Source organism: Scomber japonicus, chromosome 9, assembly GCF_027409825.1.
Source record: "Scomber japonicus isolate fScoJap1 chromosome 9, fScoJap1.pri, whole genome shotgun sequence".
Lineage (NCBI taxonomy): Eukaryota > Metazoa > Chordata > Actinopteri > Scombriformes > Scombridae > Scomber > Scomber japonicus.
The window spans coordinates 10,744,422-10,768,786 of record NC_070586.1 but is presented as its reverse complement, the minus strand read 5'-3'; the positions used below and the strand labels follow the sequence as shown (position 1 = coordinate 10,768,786).

Genomic DNA, 24,365 nt, shown 5'->3' with positions numbered 1-24,365 from the left:
CATAAACGTAAACTGCTTCCGATAGCGCTGTCTGCACATGTGCAGAGTTGACCTTTGCTCGAGCTAACGTCACATGCATGCACACACCACACAAAAGGATGTCAACGATAAAACTATACTCCATTGGCGTGTGTAAAGCACCTGTCTTGTCTCCTACTACTTCTCATACAAACCACCAACCAGGTGATACCCAACATGCTGTAGGCAGATAATCACTGGGTTTATTAAGTTAGAGACTAACTGGCCAACAGCCTAGGATTTGTAATATATATTATCATTACATGCTTTCATGGAGCTCTGTATAGCTGGTGAGACAAAGCTATATTTGGTGTGCAGAGGTGCCAAGGAGCAAACCCAAATTTGCCCAAGTCCTCAGCTGTGTTACATGTCTAAGCTGGTGAGCTCATTAGTGTGGCGTCTAAGCCTTGGGTGTCAGTGATTTACGACTGAGCACAGCTACAGGCCTGGGTATATAAATGGAATGATATAATGCAGCTATTCTGGCTAAATAATGTTCAGTAGAAAATAGTGTCAGATGTGCAAATGCAACTACAAAGATTTCTTGTGAAAACTAATCTTTACATGTTTGATAATAGAACAGTTTTATGTTTTTAATAGTAAAACTTATATGAAGCTGAATGTGGGAACCCTGATGGTATCAGAACTAAGGAAAACTAATAACATGACAAATGTTCATCTGAATAAGGACTGAAATGACAGAGAGCAGCTCAAAGTAGCTGTGATAAGCAGTTTGGCAAAAGAAAAAGAACACATGCTATGAAACTGTCACCTCCTGTTGCGCTTCACACTGAATGATGAGCGGAGCGCTCACACTGTAGATAGCTTTAGTCATGAAAAGAAAAGTGAGGATGTAACATTGGAGATAATCTAAACTGTCTCAGACTTTTTAATGGTGACTACTATCAGGGTGTGATTTGTCGGAGGGGGGGGATTCCCCCCCACCCCTCCTTCTGGTGTACATTTCTTTGCCTGCAGAGTTATTTTTATCCCCGGTGGGGCAAAAAATGTATCCCCCTTGTGGTGATTTATGCTGCTTCACCCGCAGACCATATAAAATAATAATAGACTATTTAACAAAATCTAGTAAGTAAAGTGCTACGACGTGAGAACATTGATTAGTGCAACAACAATAAAGTCAGAAATTCACTTTAATGGTCAGCGCTTGTGTGACAATAGAGATGAAACAGCATCTAGGCTACTTGATGATGAAGTGCATGGACCAAGGGTTGCCTCCATCCCTGCTGTGATTTGCAGAGATTTGCAGAGCACAAAATAAAATAAAAATAAACAAAACAGAAATTCGTCATCAAAGCTGTTTTCCTAGACTAACCAGTAGGCACAAACTGTAGCCTGTTTATTTTTATGATAATGTGCAATTTCATTTTGTGATTAATTTATTTTATTGAAGTTTGATTGTTCTGAATTAAATGGTGATTTCAAAGAATGACATTGAGTGCATCTGCATGTCTGGCCGACTGGCGCTATCCGCAGTGCTGAAAGGAGTGTTGGGGGTATTTAATTCTGGCTTGTTAGCATTTAACTTTTTTATTGTTGTATGTGTTCACATCTCTCAAGAGTCTGGATGAGGATGGTCCTGAGTTAGTTAGTCCCGAGTACAGTGACTTAACTTGAACTGACATCAGGAAATGATGAGCTGCAAACTTGAGATCAAATCACTGAGAATGAAAATACTGCACTACCATTTTTAAAAATGCATATTCCTACAAATGCAGTGGTCACAAGTTCAAGTTTCATAATTGTTTTAAGTTCATAGTTATTTTATAAATGTTCCTGGAACAGCTGCAAGAAATAGCCTAATAGGCTCCGCAGTCTATATACAGTAAGCCCACCGTGGTTCAGATTTGTTTCATGAATAAAAACATTTCAGAAACATTACGTCTGATTATCTTTACAAATTGCATCCCACACGTTTCACCAGTGTTGTGTTTGCACAAAATGATGATGTGAAGGGCTGTTCTGGTCCCAGAGAGGAAATTGGGTCATTACAATACTACGAAGTGTCAGAAGATTGCCAAAATAGCAAAGACTATACAGTATGTGTGATGTGGACAAAATATCACTGATGACTAACAGTACGGTATATATTGACTAATGTGAATGTTTAGAAGTGTGATGTTTAAGTTTAAAAGTACAGTATGTCCTGGCTTTAAGGACCATTTAAGTGCTTTTACATGTTCATTCTTTATCTGCTGTATCCTCATGTGGTAATGTAGCTGCAAGCAGTGGCTGTCCATAGAATACTCAAAATCTGCAATTTGCTTTTTTTAAATAGTCAGCATTCACAAAAAAGCTACGTGTGTTCATATAAGATATACACAAAGTTTTGGCTGTATGCTTATCCAAAACCCACAGTATGATATCACAGTATGATTCAGAAATGCTAGTGGCTGCTAATGATTGAAAATGACAGCAAATTGAATTATTGCAGCAGTGTCCTTTTCTACAACTCAACCACATATAAAGATAAATGGCATGTTTCACACCATGTCCACACGCATCAAGAAGAGGAGCTCTCAGTGAACACAAATAACTTGGACGTCTCCGCTGGATGCCTGATGCAAGGTAAAATTCCAGCTCAGGACTCTGGACTGTCCTCTCAGGTATGTGTGTATAAGTATATGAGTACAGATTCTCTACATAACTGTGGTTTGTGGCCATGTGCCAGAAGCTCAATAGCTAATATAACTGATTTTCACACCTTCGACAGAGGAGGAAGAAATACTCCCTGAAATCAGCTGGTATGCTATCTGGCTGGAAGGACAAGCTGCAGACCTTTCGGACTTCGATATCCACACAGCGGGGAAACTGCTTCTCTGCACAGGCATGAATAGCAAGGAGGGGGTAAATTGCACTGACAGTCCCAGCAGGCATTTGCTGTCGGTTCCTCTTTGGTATGGCACCGACACTCGAAAAATGACACGGCAGCACAATATCAACCAGAGCGTGAGTCACATCGCATCCCCACCTGACATGGGCAAATGTTTCCTGACACCACCTGCTGGTTAAAGATCTTATCCACTGCTGTGGTCATCTCAGCGGCTCGGCAGAGATCAACCACAACAAACAAGACAGACAGAGAGGGAAAACAGACATAGGTGAAGGAGCAGAGGATTGGGGTAGGGTTTAGGTAGTGCTATTGAAGGAAAGACGGGCAGTGGGACAGACGGACACATACAAACAGGTGAAGGGAGGGTGGTTAGGAGGTAAATACCAGAGCAGGTGAAGGGATGTTTCCTTTGGGGCTGGTGACTATGCTGTTTTTGGTGCTGTTTGTCTGGGGCTGTGCAGGAAAGGAGAGGAAAGGAAGGAGACACAAGAGTGTTAACAACAGCAAGATGTGGGTTTGTGAGTGTGTCCATGCATGTGTATTCAAGTGCATGTGTGTGTGTGTGTGTGTGCATGCTCGTATATACGTTATGTCCTTCGTCTTCTTTGTCCTTGGAGAGTTTTTCACCTTGGTGTTTGTGAAGTGACTAAGGCTGTTCTTGAGTCAGGAGTCCACATTTCAGAAGGCTTGGGGTAGTGTATTGTCTTATTGTCCTCATCTATATTGGTCTTGTTAAATACAATTTGTTCTTATATACCACACTAATATATACCAAACTACATTATTACTTAGCTTTTTTCCTTCAATACAGCCTAAATATTATTCATTTCTTCACCCAGTTTCTGCAGTTGAAGTACAAACAAACACCTGCAGAGCAGCTGACTCACACTAAACTGAGCTGAGCTAAAATTAGTCTTAACTCCATTGTTCATAATTAAAAGGACGTGACAACACACAGTCAGAGAATTAAAAAGTGTGCATCCAGGTATTAGCTCAGTTATAAAATCCAAGCGCACCATGGAGCGTCACTCCTGCCAGCTGCTGACAGCTGCTACTGGATGGTAGAGGACACGGCGGAGACGCTGGTACACATTTGTTTAAACAGTAGTTTAGTCGACTTCACATTTAATACCAGAGCTGAGAACTCGGAGCAGAAAACACAATCGCTCTGTGTCGTGCTCTCCTCCATTTCTATCATCCCTCTGTTTCCGTCACAGTTATGTATTTAGGTCATTTAGAGACAAGAATCTGTTTACGGACTGTCATGCTGTCACCCTGCATTACTCTGTGTATAATGATGGCAAAAAAAGAAAGAAAGAGGGAAACAATTCGAGTGACAAAATCTGAGTCCACTTGGGGGCTTATCAACTGATGCATCGACTCAATGACCTTTCGGGGGCAGTCCTAGAAGTGCTATCCTTTAGGGTGTTTGGCACGTAGTAAATAGGCTGGTTTATACAGTAATTGGGTCTTTGCAGTTAGAATTAGGAAGAGAATTTGAGATGAGGGTTAGTTCATGTTTATAATGCTGTAATTTATGAAATCCTGCTGCCACACCAACACAAAGGAAGCCAATGGGGTTTTTGTTTGTGTTGTTCCAAGCATTAAAAACACATTGGTGTAATAAAATATCTACGTTTGGAGCCCAGTGGCTGGCCGGCAACAGCAGTGATGAAACTGTCGCATAAATCAGTCATTCAACAAGACTTATCTCTCATTCTCAGAGGAGTCATGAGGAGGCGGTGGCTGCTTAGGATCCCACATCGCAACGATTCAACTGTGTCTTTTGGCCTTAATGAATCACCTTCATCAGCCCCGATCAAATGCTCCTTTGAAGACCACAACATCAAAGTGCGGCCGGTCCTTGGTTCGATTATAATGATATTTGCATTGAATTTAGATCACATTTGTATCTTGTTTGTGGAAAAATATAAACTTGCTAAAAACGGGGACGAGTCCTGGGTGCTGACGTGAGTCATCAAACTGACTCACCCTAAGAAAACTCAGCTACCATTACATAAATCTTAATCATGTAACACTCTTACATCTAAGCAGTTTGTACTAGTCATTGAGGGATTTCAAGAGAAACCACAGATTACTTGATGCCCCATTAAACTTTCATATTGTGTAAATGTTAAAAGAAAGGGAAATAAATCTGCCAAAGAGGTGAGAAAATTCCACCTAGCTCTGATTCAAATAAAGTAGTCAAATCATGAGAGGCGACACTGTGTTGATCCTGTCTGACTCATCTAAGAAAGAAATTATCTTGTTTCAGGACATTTCTTAGGCACATTTGTAGCAAAATGATCTCACCCCTACAGGCATTTTCTACCTAAAAATACAGACTGTACCACAAAACATAACACAAACACAATATTACATAATTAATGTTTGATTATTGACTTTCAGAGCAGTGCAGTGGTGTTGGTTGTGCAGTTAAAACTAAATCAGTGTCACTGATTGGAAACCATTTGACAAAGGATGGAAAGGAGGTCAAGTAGGGTGAATGCATGTGTATGTGTGTGTATGTGTGTATGAATATATGAATTGTAAACCACTGGGCTTACTCAAGAGATGAGAGGAGAGGAGAGGAGAGGAGAGGAGAGGAGAGGAGAGGAGAAAGGGGAGAGGAGAAGAGCCTATACGTCAGCACGCACATGTGCAAAGAAACAACACGCACAACAACCATGAAAATAAAAGCTGATGTAAGCTGACAATAAGCGGACATATAAATATTTCACACGTACACATTCACTGCAGTTAAACACGCTGCATTCATGCACACACTTAAACCAACCACAGCTCTCGTCAGCCAACGTAGGAAATGTATTCCTCATAAAAGTAGCAATTTGAGCTGTCTTAGTCAAGGCTTGTTTGCAGTGTCAACTCAAGAGTCTTAGCATTTGCGTCATGTGGTAAGAAATATCCTTACGTTCCTCGATGGCATTCAAAGAACTGACATGAATACAGCAGCCCTGACCAACCTCTCCAAAGTGGAAATTACTTGTCGTCCAAAGCCAAACGTTTAATCCATAAGTAGGACTGTGCTGATGTAACTCACCTCGCATAAGAGAGGTCACATGTCAAGAGATCACATATGTCCACAATTCACATCATTCATGATGTTACAAAGCAGGGAAGGAAGAAGAAGGTCGGGGTAGAAAATAGTCATGACTTAACTCTGAGGTGGACGAGGAAAGAAGTGCACAGGGAGAACAAAGGAGGAGGTGCAAAAAAGATATAGTTGTTTAAAAAAAAGGTGAGGTCAGGTGAGGTGGAAAAGTAGGTAAGTCAAAATAAAATAGAGGGAGACAAGTTGGGGTCAAATTCCCTTCCAACTCTGAATTTAAAAAAAATCAGTTGTTGTTGAGTTCATTATCTATCTTAAATAACTGCCACTGTAATAACCTACTAGATTAGAGTAGAATATAATAAACCCCTTTGCAGCTTATTATGATAAGCTTTTACACTCATCTATATACTATTTCATGTCAAACTAGTAGAACCACTTGTATGGTTTTATGACAGGGCTGTTCTCGGTTTGAGTGCCTACTAGCTCAGCTGTGCACAGTGAATTTCAAATATGACTGGAGCAGCACTGTCTTTTTGAGCTTATAATGGAGGTTTAAGACCCTTCATGCTGCATGCTGTGAGGTGATCCTAACAGCAAGTTTGCTTCCACCTACCTATAATTTATTTCTCCTACTTTTTTGTTTGCGGTACGTGCATTATCTTGTATGACTGAAGAGTTCAGTATCAAAACTACAAGCGCCACATGCTGCTTCTATTCTAAAACTGTGCCCCTGACAGATCTGGAGCAGCATCCCTGGAGTAACCCTGATGGAACTAAAACATCCTGCCTCCATTATGTTTCAGACAAATGTCAGGGTTAGTCTCGTTGCACTGCACTTTGTGAGGATCATCCTTCAGTCAAACAGCACGGCCAACACTGTGAATCCTTCTTGGCATTTTCCGTCGATGAGGTTTGACTTTCTGGATATAATATCACTTATTTATATATCCGTGGCAGTTCCTACTACTCATGTTATCTATTCAGGTCCTTATCGGTTTCTGTAATTCTTAACATGGTGCTGCTGCTGTTTCCAACATGTAAAATCTATCTTCTACTTCTTGCCTACGTGACACCTGACTGAAGAATGCTTCATGAATTGGACACCACTTTGTCTCAGATTAATAGTTAAGTGAGGTGAAGGAGACTTGATTCTGCTTATGAAACTGATGTAAGGCAGAGGAAAGGTGGACAAAGCAAGTAAGAAGGTTGATAAGTGGAGCGAGGGAACAAAAAAAAAAAAAAGAGGAGTGATTGCACAAATGCATAAATAGCATGCTCACCATGTACTGGACAGTAGAGCTGGACTTGCGTTTCTGTCCTCAGGCGATGGATGGATGGATGAATTTATTGACGAATGGACGGATGGATGGATGGTAGAAGAAGTGGGAAGAAAGATAAAGTAACCAATGACAAGTGAATGAACTGGTACAAAGAACAAGAAAGAAGCTGTCAGTCTAAACCAAATCTAGCACACATGGATGGAGCGCAGGTTTCAGGTCCTTAATAAGAACAGGATCGGACTTTTCTAGGCAGCTGTGACAGAGCAGAAGATTGTCGAGTATTTCCTTTAGTGGAAACAAGCTTCTGAAGTGTTACTATAAAGGTAGGGAGGTGCAAGCAGACAAAAAAGAAGAAGTGGTTTAAGTGGAAAGTCATCAGGAAGCAGAGATGACAGGGGAGCTGTGCAGATGACAAAAATGTGACCCGCTGTTCTTCTGTCAACATATTAAGAACATTTGCAGCAGGAGGAAGCAAGATGGAGGTCTGCAAGACTAAAAAAAGAGTCAGAATACAAAAGGAGGAGGTGCAAAAGTGTCTCCCAGAACTTATTTTAAATTTAAGATCATGACTGATCAGTTTACTTCATCCTATACTGCACTAATGTATAAAATGCTATATGTAATAACTTTAAAAAACACAAATAAGACACTGTATGTTAATAATCTAACAACAGGGGATGAAATGCTGTATGGAAAGGCATTATTGGGAAGTAGCTGGCAGCATGGGAGGCTGACGATGGTGTTGTAACTAGTGCCAGAAAGAAACTGCCTGCTTGCATTGAGCAGGTGCCACAGCTGAAAAACGTCAGGTTAACGCATTAATAAACCAGCGGGTTGAAAAAAAAAGAAGTAGGCGAGGTCAAGGAGAGGAGGTCAGAGTTGCCACCAGAACAAGAGGAATGTGGAGGGAAGAAAAAGAGGAGAAAGAAGACTGGCAGGAAAGTAGGGACGGCAGCAAATGAAGAAGATGCCTTTAGAAATGGTTTTGGGCGAGTGTGTGGGGAGCCTGTTGCTAGGCGATGAGTGCGCCGCAGTGGAAGTAAGCATCTATTTCTGTCGTCTGAGTTTCCAGGGTCCAGACTGGCAGCTATTCCTGGAACCGGAGTCACATTCCCTGCTGAACCGACTAAGCAGGGAGAAAGGGGAGGAGGACCATGTGCACTCACACGCACGCACTGCTGCACATGCACATAAACTAACCACACATGCGTACACCCACGCTTACACACACTTGATGTGCAGGCATGCTCACACCCCCATTTGTGCTTTCATTCTCCTTACAAACTGACAAACAAACAGACACATTTACCTACACACACACACACACACACACACGTATGACCATGTGCGAAAAGCTCAACCTAACATAATGTATAACGCTGTGCAGCAATCGCATTCGTTTGCATGTACGCCATGTTCCAAGCTTTGTCGCGCACGCTGCACACACAGACACATTCATGGAAGCTGTGTGTGGGATGTGTTACTGCAGTGTGTGTGTGCAAGCGTGGGATGATGAGAGATCTTCATTAAAGGATGAACAGGAATGTGGGGTTAAAGACCAGATGGGGTGAGCAGGAAAAGGAAGCACTGAAAGAGGAGGAAGAGACAGAAATGAAGGGATGAGAGGGAGAGGAAGCAGTGAAAAAGAAAAAAAAAGGAATGGAGAGGGCTGACAGATGGTTACATTTAATAATGGAGATAGAGAGGTGGCAATGAGCTGAATAATGCCAAATCAAAATAAAGGGTGCTTTCAGAAGGATGTGCTACTTGAAGCTTGTGCACTGGCTGGAAACATGCAGGCTGATATATGCACATACACACAAAAGCACATAAGCACACACATATGTATACACACACACACACATCCACAGATACGTATGCACACACACAAAAAAACAGCCCTTACACACATGCACGCTATGCTGATAATAAAAAAAACTAATAAAAAACACAGTCTCCTTGTATAGAGGAAATAACACACACACACACATGCACAAGACACAAAATAAATTGGATAGAGACAAATGCATTCAGCTATAAAGAAAACAAAGCTAGGCAAAGGAAAGTAAGATTAATCAGATTTGGAAAGAAGAAAAATAGTGGAGCAGAGAAAACAGGAAAGAGGAAGAAGATAAAGCAGGGGGCAGTCTAGAAGAGAAGAGAGGGGTAGAAAAGGGTGGAAGACACATGTATTGACCCTTACCTTGACATCTGCCTTTTTGTTGAGCAAGCTCTTGGCTGCTACAATCACAAGCACAGGAAAAAATTACCAGTCAGAGGTGGGATGAGCAGAAACAGCAATTAGCAAGTATAGCAATGACTCAATGTTTTTCTGTTACATCTTTAATCTACATTAACGCCTCCAGGAATTACATTCATTTTACTTGGTGAAATTATGTTCATTATTGACTGTTTTATTGTAGTGAAACTGTCTTTTTTTGGCAAAGCAATGTCTCATCTACCCTTAAGCTATAAAAGCAAACAGTTTTACAATTGCTGCACTGTGACTTTTCCAGCGAGGAACCCTGCCACCTCCAGAATTCACTAAATACTAGGAATGGGTATGAGTAAACTGAGCAGTCTATTAGTCATACAGCACGAAGCGCCTTGATCTTTTTTTGTCACAAATGCAGCGTGTACTTCCAATTAATTCGTAATTTAAAATCATTGAACAAAATTTGATTAATTTAAGCTTTTGTTCAATAGATTAGGGTTGCAAAGCTGCATCTGAGTCACCTTTTTGTCATGTAACATCTAACAAATGATATGCTTGCTGACAAAGACTTGGGTGATAAAACCATGTTATGGTTGAAAAGTTGGGTGCTAACAATGTGTGCTCTTATTTGTACTTTCTTCCATTCTAGTGGTGCTATAAAACCATGATACCCTGTAAAATAACAGCTGTTTCTCCCTGCCAGCAATCAATGCAAAATACAGCACTATGTGAGCATACAGCATTATGTGATAACACAATCTGTAAACCTATCATAAATGACCAACCCTATTAAAAGGTGCTTTAGAGTGATATAAGAACCTTTTATAGCTCTAGCATGGTAGAGCACACTGTTCAGGTAGGTAGATCCCAAAGTGTGTGGTATTAATAGACAAACAAACACCTACACAGGTGGATGAGGATTTTTTCTGACAGCATCTGCAGTGTTCCCTCTCTTCCTTTAATCAAATATCCATCATATTTCCTGTCTCTCTCTTGAGAATAGCTATACTGTCCAGTTGCTTTAGGGTTACAACTGACCCTTTGTATTTCAACAATACAACAATGTTATTGTCAGTGTAATAAAAATGTACTCCAACTCATTGTTTCATATCAATTGTCATACAAAGGTTCTCTTGTGTCGAGGAAGCAGAAACAAAGATGGCAGCCGTGTCTCTAAACCCAACAATAAGCCCAGCCTTAAAGAACTCTGAGGGGGCATTAAGGAGGATTAGTCTTCAGTCTGCTCTCTCTAATGAAGGGTAATAAGGGAGGTTGGTGAGGGAGGAAGGCAGGAGAGAAAGAGTGATACTGTAGACACAGTCCTGTGATGAGTATAATACAGATAATCCCTTACAACAGTGGAAATTGTTCATAGACAGCAGAAGAAGCTCCGTGGGGTGTTTACCATGACTGCACTATTAAAGCATGGATACCAAGGTGGTCTGACTGCACTAGACAGATACAGATAGGTTCCCTGCAGCATAAAATAAGAGCCAGACATGATGTTGGTGTTAGTGCAGACTGTGGGTGTGTCTCTGAGGATGTTCATAGAGGATTAACACTAGCAAGACACCAGATGTTGATGAGATTGGCTGAACAAATGTGTGTATTTTTACTGCTTAAAATATTATACCAAAAAATGCAGTGGAAATACAAGAAGTCATGTGTTTTACATCTATATATCAATATTTTATTGGGTTATCTGTTTGTGTTTATATTAACGACCAGCAAACCGGTTAGCAGATTAGATGATTTCATGCCATTTGAAGACATCCTATATGAGAAGATTTCTACAGAGCAACCATAACCTCTCCTAGATCATAAAGAATAAAACATCAAAATTGAGCTCTTCCTATCCTTGCTACTCCCCTGGGGATCCCTTTAAGTTTGGCTGCACTGTAGAAACAGCTTTGACAAATGCTGTTGTCTATCACCTGCCAGTCCAAGTCCCAGCCTCCTCCTCATCCTCCTCCTCCTCCTCCTCCTCTCTCTTACTCTTGTAAACGTAATCCTTTACTGGGACTTTTTAAAAGGGCTGAGTGCAATTTCAAGTCTTATCAGATGCAATCACATCAACAACCAGCCACGTTACATAAAACAGTATGTCTGGTGTGTTGTTTTTCCTTTTCCTCTCTCTATACATCTAGCTTTGACCTGAGTGCTTTATTTCTCTTCCCTCTTCAATTATCTAAACCAGCTAAATTGAATTTGTAAGTAAAAGGCCTGAATTCCATTGGAAAATGATTTCTTAAGGGAACATGGGTCCGATCACAGGCAGGCCAGTTCAAAGCGCAGTGGAGCCCTGGTGATGAGTTCCGGTTCTTTTGAGAAGAGAACAGCATCCTCTCAAGTGGTCTTTTTAAGCCGTCACTTGAAAAGGGACACGGTGATCAAGAGAGTGTGATTCAAGAGATAACGTTTTGTGTTAGCTGTCTTATTTCTGTTTCAGCCTCAGTGATGTAGTACCTCATGTATGAAGTAATATGTGCATATTCAGCAGTAAAAGGAGCAGAAAAAGGACGTGATATAATAACTACATAATCCAGAGGGATATGAGAATGGCATGAATGTGCATGGTTTATTGTTGTGTTGTTCTTTCTCAGTCTCCTTCCAAAGGCTGGTTGTTACTGAGGAGAAGAAATGGGGCCAGAATAGTGTCAAGTCCATTCTCTCATATTCTCTGATGGCTTGGCACAGGAGGAGAGTATATGAAGAGAGAGGAGGGAGGAGGAGAAAGGAGAGGAGGAATGAAAGTAATACGGGTATCTCACTGTGCTCTTTATAAACACCATTATGCTGTCAAAGCGTCAAACAGGATCTTCCACAAAAACCCAAAATTAAATGGTTGCAAAAAAAATTGGCTTGGATTCCAGTGCCGAAGAGACAATCACTGTGGAAACCTGCAAAATCAAAAGGTAGCTTAATTTAAACCGAAGGTGGAGAAGCTATGGGGGCTCCTTACCTTGCCAAAAATTACACATGAAGCAAGAAGAGAGAGGAGGAAGAGATTAAAACAAAAGTACCAGTGATAAATTTCCACTAAAGACACGCAAGATGCACCACTGTTAAGAGTAAAGCAAGGATGGGCATGGGAGTCACACGGATTAAATTAAATGGTAACATTGCATTTTTTAAGCTACTGAATATATAAGTGTGACCTAATAACTTTTTCTACACATGAGCATTTAGGCTAGGACAAATTAGAAGATACGTTAACCTTTAATCTCTTGCATGAGTGTTGTTGTGTAAGGTCTAGTAGATGGTGATTGTATTTGTGTGTATGAGTAAGCAAGATAGAATGAGCCCTCCAGTAAGCCAGTGAGGCACAGCGAGACTGATAGGGGGAGGCAGCCCACTATAAATGTTTGATTGGAGCCTAGTGGAGGCTGAGGGACACAGAGAGGACTGCGGCGTCCCAGTGGGCCACAGAAACAAGGACAGCGCCACTACTGCTGTCTCCTTGTCTCAATGCTAGACTGTCACATAAAGCTCTTTGCTGTTTATGCCTGTGGCTAAATTCTGCATACCCAAAACAAACACATTACCCTAGGTCAGGTTCACATTTATCCACTACCCGTCATTTCACAGTTTAAATATCTATTTATGTGAAGTACATAAATGTGTATGCCACTCAAAAGTTTTGTATTGATACGTGATTTAAAAGATATCCAACAGCTTTAGACAACAGACTGTGAGAAAAACGTGTGTACGACACTTTGGATAAAAGTTAATAAATCAAAACTAAAACATGTATATCGTTGACGTTATACAAGACTTTGATTTGGGTTAGAACAGCTGGAATATCTTTCAAATAAACTACATTTGTAAAAAACTGCCACAACAAACAAACTAAAGCGGCCATTTCTAGCAAGACTGTACTGGTAGAGACAGCTGAGAATGGAGCAAGCAGATATTTTTCCTCAGCGGGTGGTTAACCAAACAAGATCTTTAAGCAAGCAAATACTGGACTTAAAAGGATAATGCCAGTTTATTTTAACCTGGCATATGTTCCATTAGTCCATGCTAGCCAGCTTTATTATTGAGAATTCGGGTAAAAAAAAGTGCTCATGCAAAATATCATATATTGGGGCAAGCTGCACCAGCCTCTCAAAGCGTTCTACACAAATCAATTCGAAAGGTTGTCTCTGAGTCAGACTTAAGGTTAATATAAAGTAGAAGTAGTAGTAAAAGTTTGGTGGCTGTTGTCTTTGTGGCAATATATTCTGCATTTTCATTACTTATTGATTTAACAACCAGTAAACAGATCAATACAAATTCTGAGCAACAGACATGTGAATTGTTTGAGATCTCCAGCAAAAGTGTGACTTTAAAATTATAAAATCAGTGCAAGACATTTTAATACAGAAAAGAAATGGCTTTAAAAGGTGTTTGACTTTGTGAGAACCAGCCCAGCCTTGCATCTTCCACAGTGTTCACCATGCACCACAAATCCCCCTGTGTTGCAGCGCATGCACCAGTCCAGTGCCCCATGCAGCATTCACCCACAGCTCTCGAGCAGTTCCATCCTTAAAGTGACAGGGGTGAACTTTCCAGTGTCATTGTTAGTCAGAGAAAAGAAAGAGAGAGGGAAACAGGAGTGAAGGGAAAAGTGAGATATGAAATAATGACGAAAAGAGGTAAGAAAAAATGGGATTGATGCTGGTGGAACTCTAGAAAGGTATAAGGTGACCTGAGAGACTACGATGACCAAAGAGGTATGAATGACAGAATATAAGGGAGGAAATGGGGAAAGAATGGAGTGATTGATGTGAAAGAGGTGAGGTGGAGGGAAGGAAGGAAGTGAGGAGGAAAAATAGAGACAGGACAGCGGTCTTCATGGGTCGAGGCCATGCTCTGTGGCTGCGTCTAGATATGAAGATGATAGGATGAGCACGGGTCAGTGGCGATGATAGAGCGGTGATGGGTGCTGCAGAGATAATATCAGATCTCAGACAGGAAGTGACAGTTGTGTTGACGTGGAAAACGAGAGCTGTAGCTGGGCTTCCATCCAGTTTCTTAGAAATTATTAAACATCGACTGACATATTCACTAAAACATCTCCATTACTGGATGACTGAATCTCTGTAATCTCTTGATGATCGTTCAATCATGAAGACAAACACTCTCAATCATACCATCTTTTTTGGTTTTAACTAATGCCTTCAATGAAAAATACATCAAATAAGGCCAACAACAGATGACTAACATCTTTTCAAACAGCTGACACTTGTTCTGTTTTTCATATTGGTGTTAAAAAAAATAAAAATCCTACTGAATTTAATTTAATTTAATTTAATTTAATCAGGCTTGAAAAATGACTACATGAAAACTGATAGATGGTTAGATGGAAACATAGCTAATGCTGCTGCTGATGAGTTGATGGGAGATGAAGTTTACGATATGTCAGCCATCATGCTCTGAGCTCCCATGCTGAGAAAAAAGGAGGTGGCAGACATTTTTTTTAAAAAAGAAGAAAAACAAAAGGGGGAACATAAGAGGAGAGAGAAAAAAGAATAAAGAGTAGAAACGACAGGGATAGAGAAGGGTGAGGGGGGAGAAGGGAGGGTGGCATGCCCTGGTTGAGCCACCATGCTACCTTGTTCCACCAGCCCTGCGGTGGTGCCGGCGGCTGCAGCCACTGCTGCTGCAGCCGCAGTTACAGAGGCTGGAGCGGTGGTCTGCCTGCTGCCCACTGTTATGAGTCCAATACCCAGTCACACATAGGAGTGAGAAAGAGGGAGAGAGAAAGAGAAAGAGAGAGAGAGAGTTATATGGTAGGGAGTAAAGTGAGAGAAAGGGGTAAATGAGGAGCAAGGGGGGGTAAAGATGGAGAATAAGTGGAGTGGCATTAAGAAAGAAAGGAAGGTTAAAGAGTACAGAAAGTGAAGGAAGGTGGTGAGGCAGGTAGGTGGGCACGGTGGAGAAAAAGAAAGAGGGTGGAGAAGTGAAGACAAAAAGACAGAGACAAATAGCTTATTAGTTTAGAGCAGTGGTTCTCAAAGTGGGGTCATAGAAGAGGTCCCAAGAAAGTAGGGGGATAATCTATTTTCACAATAACTCAATTCATAAGTAACACAATAACAGAAAGTATGATTATTTTAGTTCATTGGTTTTACATCTTACCAAATGAATAAGAACTGACACACATATGGGTCTAATTTGTGCCAGTTGAGGGGTCCACGACATGAAAAAGTTTGAGAACCACTGTTTTTAGAGAAAGGGGTTAATACATATTCACAGACAACTGACATCATTTGACTGTGACACAAATCTATCAAACATGAATCCGCTGTTCTGACAGAAAGGGACAGAGACACAGATCTTAACTTTCATCTGAGACTCTTTGACACCTTCATTTTTTTTTATACAGTATGTGCTCCTGAAAATGTCATATAATATTGTTAGGAAGATGGCGGTGATGATGATAGAGAATTTAGTCATTTTGTTAGTCTCATTTTGTAAGTGAATGTTAGCTTTGCGGTGCTTAATGACTGCAATAACTGCAAAATGTTACATTTACACAACTTTAATTTAAACCCAAAACCTCTTCTTTATAACTTTTATAATATTGTATGACAACCACGAGACATTACATCAACATGTGGAGGGAAATAGAAGCGACTCTATGTGACCAATTTAGATACTGATACGTGGATCTACATAGTGCATGATTCATAGTGTTTGATAAGGATACAGGAACCTATTGCATAAAGCATTGATGTTGGCTTTGGAGTCGATGTAATGTGCCGCATCTATCTTTTCCTGAAGGCCTGTCTCTTTTCTACTTTCTCAATCTTTCTCTCCCTGACTCATTCATCTGATGACCTCACACTTGTAATGGAGTACCACTTCCTGAGAAGAGGAAAGAGAAAAAAAAGGTGTTTGAGAGTGGTGACACAGCCAGGTCACATACCTGGGTTGGTATGTGTGTGTGTGTATGTATGTGTGTGTGTGTGTGTGTGTGTGTGTGTGTGTGTGTGTAGGAGTTAAAGAGTTGAGTGGTTGTTTCGTGGATATTCAGACCTATATCTGCTATTGCAAAGCTTACAGCGTCAGAGGGGCTACTGTGAGTCATGTTTACTGAAGCAGCATGCTGGGGCACACACACACACACACACACACACACACACACACACACACACACACACTCATATATACAGAATACACATGTACCGAACAGGAAAACTGACTCTGTGATTGTGATTTCATTAAATTAAACTGCTTACGTTCAACAATTATCATCAAAGAACTGCTCTGAATCCTTCCAATACTCCGTTACCACCCCCTCCTGCCTTGCATACAAATTCTCGATGATCTCTCATTTAACTGATGACAGAACTGCTGAAAATGCCTTATGTGAAACTGATCAATCTTTTTTGCTTGGAGTGGTGGTGTAATATTTTGATCCTGCCTACATGACAAATCAGGAAAATACAATTCCCAACTAATAAAATAAATTAATTGATTTGTCAAAGTGTCTCTGAGGCAGCCTTAAGAGGTGGGAGGTCTTGTTTATCTTAAATTATGGCAAAGATTTTAAATCAACCTGAAACCGTCAAGAAAGGGTCATGTGTTACAGAGATATACACAAATATAAAGACGAGTACACAGACACAAACATCCACAGCTTGCTAAGCAAATTTAGTGTTTCCCTAAATTCTGACATGGCAACCTGTGATAAAGGTTAGGTATGATACTTCAGGTTCAAATGTTCTTAAATGTTGGACTTTAATAAATTGAGGACATTTAGGGCAATGTTAAGTATTAAAGTGTATAATAATTACCGTCATTGCATTGCCATATCAGTTAATGAGAGTGGTAGTTAATTTGTCACTGATTAACTGTGTTAAGTTGACTAAAGATGCAGATTTAACAACTGTTCTTCACTATGAATTTGTTCACAATTCTTCTCTCACTGAATTTGATTTTAATAGGTAAATGTGTCTAAAAAAAGTGTCATCCATGTTAATGTTAGAATCAATTTAACAGCTCTTTATTCAAATGTTGTATTAAATGGGACTGAATCTTATTATCATGGTAATAAAAAATAAGTACAGTAAGTAAACATAAGGGAAACACTTAAGTTGCGCTAAGATGAAATGAAATGTGATCTTACTTCTAACAGCATGCTCTTAACACTTTATACTTAAAATGTATGTCTTTGGTCAGGGGAGATGTGTTTATCATTATCAGTGTTTACGAGGCACATGCCGCCATTTATTTTAGTTTGTTTTCTCACAAAGAACAAAATAGTGATCAGTTTGGATTTACAGTGGTTGCAAATTTTGGGGTGAAGCATCACAGGTCCACAACGATTCATCTACCATGGTAGCATGTTCCTCCAAACCAAACTATCTGTTACAGACTTTCTCATATTTAACAAACATTTTAGTCCCCATAATTAATTATTATTAGCATATTAACTAACATGCAGACCTAGAATCCCTGAAGTTATCATGGTCACACAAACAATACACTGACTGATGTTTGTTCACTAATATAAAAAGGTATATTCACAATATGAGGGATATAATTAATTATAGTCATGCAAGACTTACCAGAGAAATTTCGAGACACCAGCATGGTGGTGAGAATGGCCCCCTGGGAGGAGAAGAAGAAAAGAGGATCTGTTCAGTTTCAACAATTTAACCCATTAACATTAATCATTTTGACATTTATATACAAATGAGCGATTCAACCAGTATCCAGGTGATCAACGCTTTCACATCTACTGCTCTAAACCCAAAATAAGGTAGGTGAAACTTAATTTATAATGATAGAAAATACAAAAAAAAGGCATATTGAGATAGTAACACCCACTCTGTTTGATTGACAGTTAAGAAATGTGGAGTGTAGACTACGTACAGTACTAACAAAGATCCTCCATGAACTATGACTGCTTACAAATGTCCCCACAAATAACACCATCACACTTGAAGCAAACACTTGGTTCTACATATCAAGTTGTAGGCTATGTGGAAACTCCTGACGCCTGGCACTCCTAATTTAATTTGATATTAAAGCATCAACAACGGGCCGGACTGACACGACAAGATGAGAACAAACTGATCTGAAAATGTGGTATGACTGTGAACTGAACGAGAGAAATAGCTTGGAGCACAAAAATAAGCCAAGGATATGAACGAAACAGACTAAAAATTGAGTTTTTTAAGTCTCTAAATATAAAAAGGAGACAGTAAGTCAAGTCTAGGGAACATCATAATAAAACAGCGTGTGAAACAGTTTAAGCAGAGGTGCCGGTGGTGGTGATACTGCACCAAAGAGACATCCTATTAGCAGCAAAGGTGTCAATTATTGTACCAGGGGGCTTTCTTTTACTATCATTAAAGAATTATGGTCACTGAGCTCACTGAGAATGATTATTGATGAGCTCGTTCACACATTAAAAGGCTAAAATACTGACGATTTTCCACCCTTGGTTATCAGATTGTCAAACCCAGAGACAATAGTTGCACGGTGATTGGAACTATAAAGGATGGAGAGATGAAGGATAAAGCTACAGGAGGAGAGTAGCGGTTGTTTTTTAGGCAGAGTAAAAAAGATTATGATATTAGGATAACCTCTATTATTTGATCCGAAACAAGAAATAAATAAAAAATCCTGCTGAAATGATAAATGATTCTCTAGAGTGTGATAGCATTTTTTGTTATACATGTACTACATATCAATACTGAATAATTCATTTTTAGGGTATTTTACATTTGCTCCAAATTATAAGAGACACCTGACTTTTATTTTATTTTAACTGTTGGTCATTGGTCATTTAAAATTATCCCTGATATAAATTAACATAACACAGACTTAAACACAAGTCTAAACGTGTACTAAATGGTAAGTTTCAATTTTTGAGACAGCTTCTGTTCATTCTGTTGAGACTAAGATCAAACTAAATTTACCACAGATAAACAGTAAACAAATCTTCTGGTAATATCACAAATTATCCTCCAATATCTCACATATGCTGTTTGACTTGTGTACAAACTAATGGGAATGTAAGAATGTAAGAACTTTAATCTATTTTCTCTTCTTTCTTCCTGACATTTAATACTGCACCTGGATGTAAAACCTTGCTAGTTCCCATTTCTTTTTAAAAAGTGAAAAACCAGAGAGACAATGGGTTTATATCGATTGCAAGTTGTTTGGTTGGTCCAGCATGTGTCTGCAGCCACCTGTGTTTCTGCTTCCAGTTTCCCATGTGCTGGTATTTGAGCCATGCCAAGACTGCCCAAAAGCAGCATGGTAACAGTGACATGACTAAGCTGTTATATCCACACAAAATGTCAGCAATCAATCAGTGTAGGAGGGTTTACTATGTATGCAGGATAACTCTGGGTCTACTGTAGAAACTGGTGTATAAGTAGCAGTCTATTTTTTGGGGGGGGGGGGTGTCATGCTGGGAAAAACGCTTTTCCGTTAGAGATTGGTTTATTTGAAATTCACCAGTAGTTATTCATTTATGAACACAGATGTTTATACTCCAAAACATTGTCAGTTTACTTTTATGTGAAACTCAATCAAACACATATATTACACCTGAAACAGTGTGTCGGGTTAATGTTTAATGTTTAATGGTCTGTTAATGATTTGCTTAACTGAACTGGACAGGTATATTAACTCAGACTGGGTGGAGGTTAGGCTGCACAGTAACTTTACATATTTAATAGTGTGTACCTGCATGCTTACTGAGTCCCAAAAACCTTTCATCAGAGCTGTCGCTGTGCAAATATTGTGCCCAAGTGGCTGTAAGGCTCACTCCCCAGACTCTGTGTCAGTCCCAGAGTCAAACAAAACATTATCCTCTGATCCATCCAGTGGAAAAACAACAAAGTTAGTGAATCTTTTATTCTTCAGATCTGTGCTCATATACTATGTGTCTCTGCCACAGCTCAATAAAAGCTACTCATCTGTGCGCTTTTGCATATCGTGCTTCAACATCCGTTTGGTCTGTAAATACTGAAACATCACAGAAACTAATGTCCCAAAATACTTCTGATCATCACACTGAATCAGCACCCATTTTTCTGTACAGCATCTATTTTTATTAGCTACAGACACAGCTGGAGTGTGCAGCGCGTGCCTGACACTGCTGTTTTTAGAACGTTATAGTTCGTAAGTGTGGGCTGATGTAATATTCAGAGATTTTATGAGGAATAAAATATTATTCGGATGTCAAATATTACATTATAAAGTCATACATTTGCGGAAAACAAAGTTGGATATTCTCTGTCATTATAAAGTCACAAATTATCGAGAAAATCAGTCACTGAACCCACCTGTTTTTATTTTATGTTTTTCTGTACAGCATGCAGCATTAACGGCTCATCAACAGTCTATCATTCATTAGCTGCAGACACAGCTGGAGCATGCAGAACGTGCTTGACACCTCTGTTTATAGGACGGTATAGTTCATAAGTGAGGACGCATTATGTTTAAAGTTATAGTTATTGGTCTTAGTGTGGATTAATCATATCCAGATCCAACCACCTCTCTCTGTATTTCACTGGTAAATAGGACACACTAGTGTATAAGACACACCCCACTTTTAAATGAAAAAGAAATTGTGTTAAAGGTGTGTCTCTGTAAGACCACAGCTCAAGTCAGGGGACAAAACACTAGTACAGTATATTTTATTTAATCTTGAAGCTATAGATCACAAACAATACAAGAAAAATAACAGTGGGGGGGCACCAGCTCTGGCAATATACAGGATTTTATTCAGCACAAGAGCTTATTAGAGCAGAAGAGGACGATGTGGGAGAGTGTAAGCATGCTAACAGACCTTGAGTTTCCTTCTGGCATTGAATTTCTTCAGGCACTCCACAGTCTCCTGTCTGTGCATCATGGACGCCACTGTGGACCGTTGCTGGAAGAAGGACGAAGATGAGAAAGAGGGTCAATAGAGGACAAATAGATGGGAGGTTTAAACAGAGAGGATGGGGGAAGAAATCAAAATCATGTGTTTGCTGTGATACAACCACTTGTTTGAGTTAAATGTCTTTGTAGTTTCTTAGCATACATCAATGTAAAAAGATGTGTAAAAAATAGCCGTCTATCTCCTGGCATGGGACACTTACGCAGACCCATGGGTGCTTGAGGGCCTCCTGAGCAGTGATCCTCTTGGCTGGGTTGATGGTCAGCATCTGGTTGATCAGGTTTTTGGCTTCGGGGGTCACTGTGTCCCACTCTGGAGATGGGAACTGGAGGGGAAAACTTGGTTTAATGTCTCAACCTTCAGTGTAACAGGGTATCTAAAGTACTCAATATACCAGTTTGAAGTTCATCTCTGTCTGTCTTTATCTGAGATATTCACAACTATGGTCAGTGCAATTTAATGTCACATAAATTAGATTCTTAATTTGATGAGGAACATACTAAAAACATTACGGTTATGTTTGAGATGTTGAATAATATCCTAATATCCTATGATGGCCCTCAAAATATGAATGACTATATCTATAAATTTATTAGCTATACAGTGATCAACATTGACAGATAATCTACCAACCTCTTATAAAGCACAGAGGAGCTTTCCAGTCACTTCACATTTGTACTTCTTATATTCAGACTACGTTATTTATATCTATTTAGGGTCTTTAAACTTTCAAATAGTTGCAATCTTTTATCATTACACTCTGAAAGCAAATCCAGCTGCATCATTGTCATAATTTGTGTTGTTGTTTGATTTGTTATTTCTTTGACTTTCTTGTTTTCTTTGAAGCAATATTCCCAAACGATCCCTCCAATATATATATATATATATATATATGCAAATCAGTTAACTGCATATCTCTTTGAACATCAGCTATTATAACTTTAAGTGTCTTGGAGGATAGTAATTCAACATGTGGGCAGGAGGCAATATTATAGAGATGTCATTATTAGATATAGTACACTTTATAGCAAAGTACAGCAGAACTCAGGATGTCTCCAGTACATGTGTGCCTTCTACATTTTAGTCCCTGGAGCATCCAGTTCAGCAGAATCAGAGGACCAGTCCAAACATGGCCCTGAGCAATCTGTTAAGAAATTTGGGTCCTGTTGTGTTTAAAGATACATATCGAGGTCTGTGTCCTACGAGGCCAGAATCACCGCCAGAGAGTCAAGTCATCTTCTCTTTCTGTCTCTATTTGGCATAGAGTTGACTGTGATCTAAGGTGAGACTCCCTCTCTTGCACCCCCTGAAATATGAATGAGGTGACTCAGTTACGTAACCGCTGCCAAAAAGGAACGAGGGCAGTGGGAGGAGAGGGGAGGGCATCACAGCAGGAGGGGAGAGAAGAGAAGGAGGAGAGGAGAGGAGAGGAGAGGAGAGGAGAGGAGAGGAGAGGAGAGGAGAGGAGAGGAGAGGAGAGGAGAGGAGAGGAGAGGAGAGGAGAGAAGGAGGAGAGAAGGAGGAGAGAAGGAGGAGAGAAGGAGGAGAGGAGAGGACAGAAGGAGGAGAGAAGGAGGAGAGGAGAGGACAGAAGGAGGAGAGCAGAGGAGAGAAGAGGAGAGGAGAGGAGAGGAGAGGAGGAGGACAGGAGAGGACAGAAGGAGGAGAGGAGAGGAGAGGAGAGGAGAGGAGAGGAGAGGAGAGGAGAGGAGAGGAGAGGAGAGTAGAGGAACTCACATCATAAGCTCCGGCCTTGATCTGCTGGTACAGTTTGTGCTGGTCCTCATCCCAGAAAGGAGGGTAACCCACCAGCAGGATGTAGAGAATCACCCCTGAGACACACAAACACACACACACACACACACACAAAACACAAGCAAACATATTGACACACACACACACATATGAAACACATATTTTTATTAGAGAGTGTGTTAACGCTTTTTTCTGTATAATTATTTAAGAAATGCTGTATGAGTGTTAAGTGTGTGAATGAGTGTGTGTGTGTGTGTGTGTGTCTGTGTTCTCACCGCAGGCCCAGATGTCCACAGGTTTGCCATATGCCTCCTTCCTCAACACCTCAGGGGACAGGTACCCCGGTGTGCCAGCAAATCCTGCAATAAAAACAAACACACCATTGATTGACATACTCAAGGCAACCGACTGGGTGAGTGCTTCCCTTAGATGGGCTTGCTTAGTGATCCAGATGAGATGTGGAAGTGTGCTTCAACACTACTAATCTGAGACTGACTCATTTTATTTCCTTTGCTCGTCAATTTGCAGACTAAGAACACTTGCAGTATACTGGATCTTTAAGATTAGATAGTAACATCCTTGAAAAAAACCCTCAATATTGATGATGTAAGGGTTAACACACACTGAGTTGCCTAGACGAAGGGGAAAGGGGGCATTAAACGTGTGACCGTTTTTGGCACCAGACCAATATTGGTTCACTATTTATCAACTGAAGACAATTAAAAAAACTCAAAAACAAAGAAATAAACAACTTTAATGATAAACAGGATGCAACTCTGATGTCAGTACCGTGCAAAAATGGTTGCACCAGCAATGTTTGCTAATGAGATATACATCTTTGCAGTCCATGACCGCAAGGGATGCACTGAGCACAAATCATAGTTCAGGGACTTTAGGAAAACACAATCTTTTCTACTAACTGAAGTCACTCACTCTGTTAACTGAATTTTTTTTACTCTCAAAATCAATCCAACCAAATCAAATCTGTTTATTGTCATTTTTACCACACATTTCTGCAAGGCATAATGACAATAATGTTTCCCCGGGGTCAAAGTCCAAGAGGACATAATTTAAGTAACACAGACATATATGTCAAAAAACAATACAACAACAGAAGAGTAAAGATGAAATTACCTCTTAAATTACCTTATTTGTGACATTGTTAAGATTAATTAATTTCTACTGAGTTCGGACTTGTTTTACCACCGACACTGACAGTAACTCAACTGTAGTCTTTATGAACCCCATCACAGCTTTTGATGAATATGTATAAAATATAG

General features: G+C 40.0%; 1 protein-coding gene across 30 annotated transcripts in view; it reads right to left on the bottom strand.

The window, feature by feature from the left end:
• Nucleotides 1-24,365, bottom strand: part of camk2b1 (calcium/calmodulin-dependent protein kinase (CaM kinase) II beta 1) — a 75,424-nt gene that overhangs the window by 12,887 nt on the left and 38,172 nt on the right. For 3 of the 30 annotated variants that reach the window (XM_053324614.1, XM_053324615.1, XM_053324618.1), the window contains exons 8-15: nt 23,361-23,444; nt 23,068-23,162; nt 21,533-21,655; nt 21,238-21,321; nt 17,996-18,038; nt 15,034-15,129; nt 9,426-9,460; nt 3,254-3,322 (exon numbers count right to left, since the gene is read on the bottom strand). In XM_053324614.1, the coding sequence (XP_053180589.1) occupies nt 3,254-3,322; nt 9,426-9,460; nt 15,034-15,129; nt 17,996-18,038; nt 21,238-21,321; nt 21,533-21,655; nt 23,068-23,162; nt 23,361-23,444 (629 nt within the window). Of the gene's footprint in view, nt 1-3,253; nt 3,323-7,222; nt 7,256-9,419; nt 9,464-15,033; nt 15,130-17,995; nt 18,039-21,237; nt 21,322-21,532; nt 21,656-23,067; nt 23,163-23,360; nt 23,445-24,365 lie in introns of all 30 variants that reach the window. The other 27 variants (XM_053324616.1, XM_053324619.1, XM_053324621.1 and 24 more) reach the window with 20 other exon arrangements.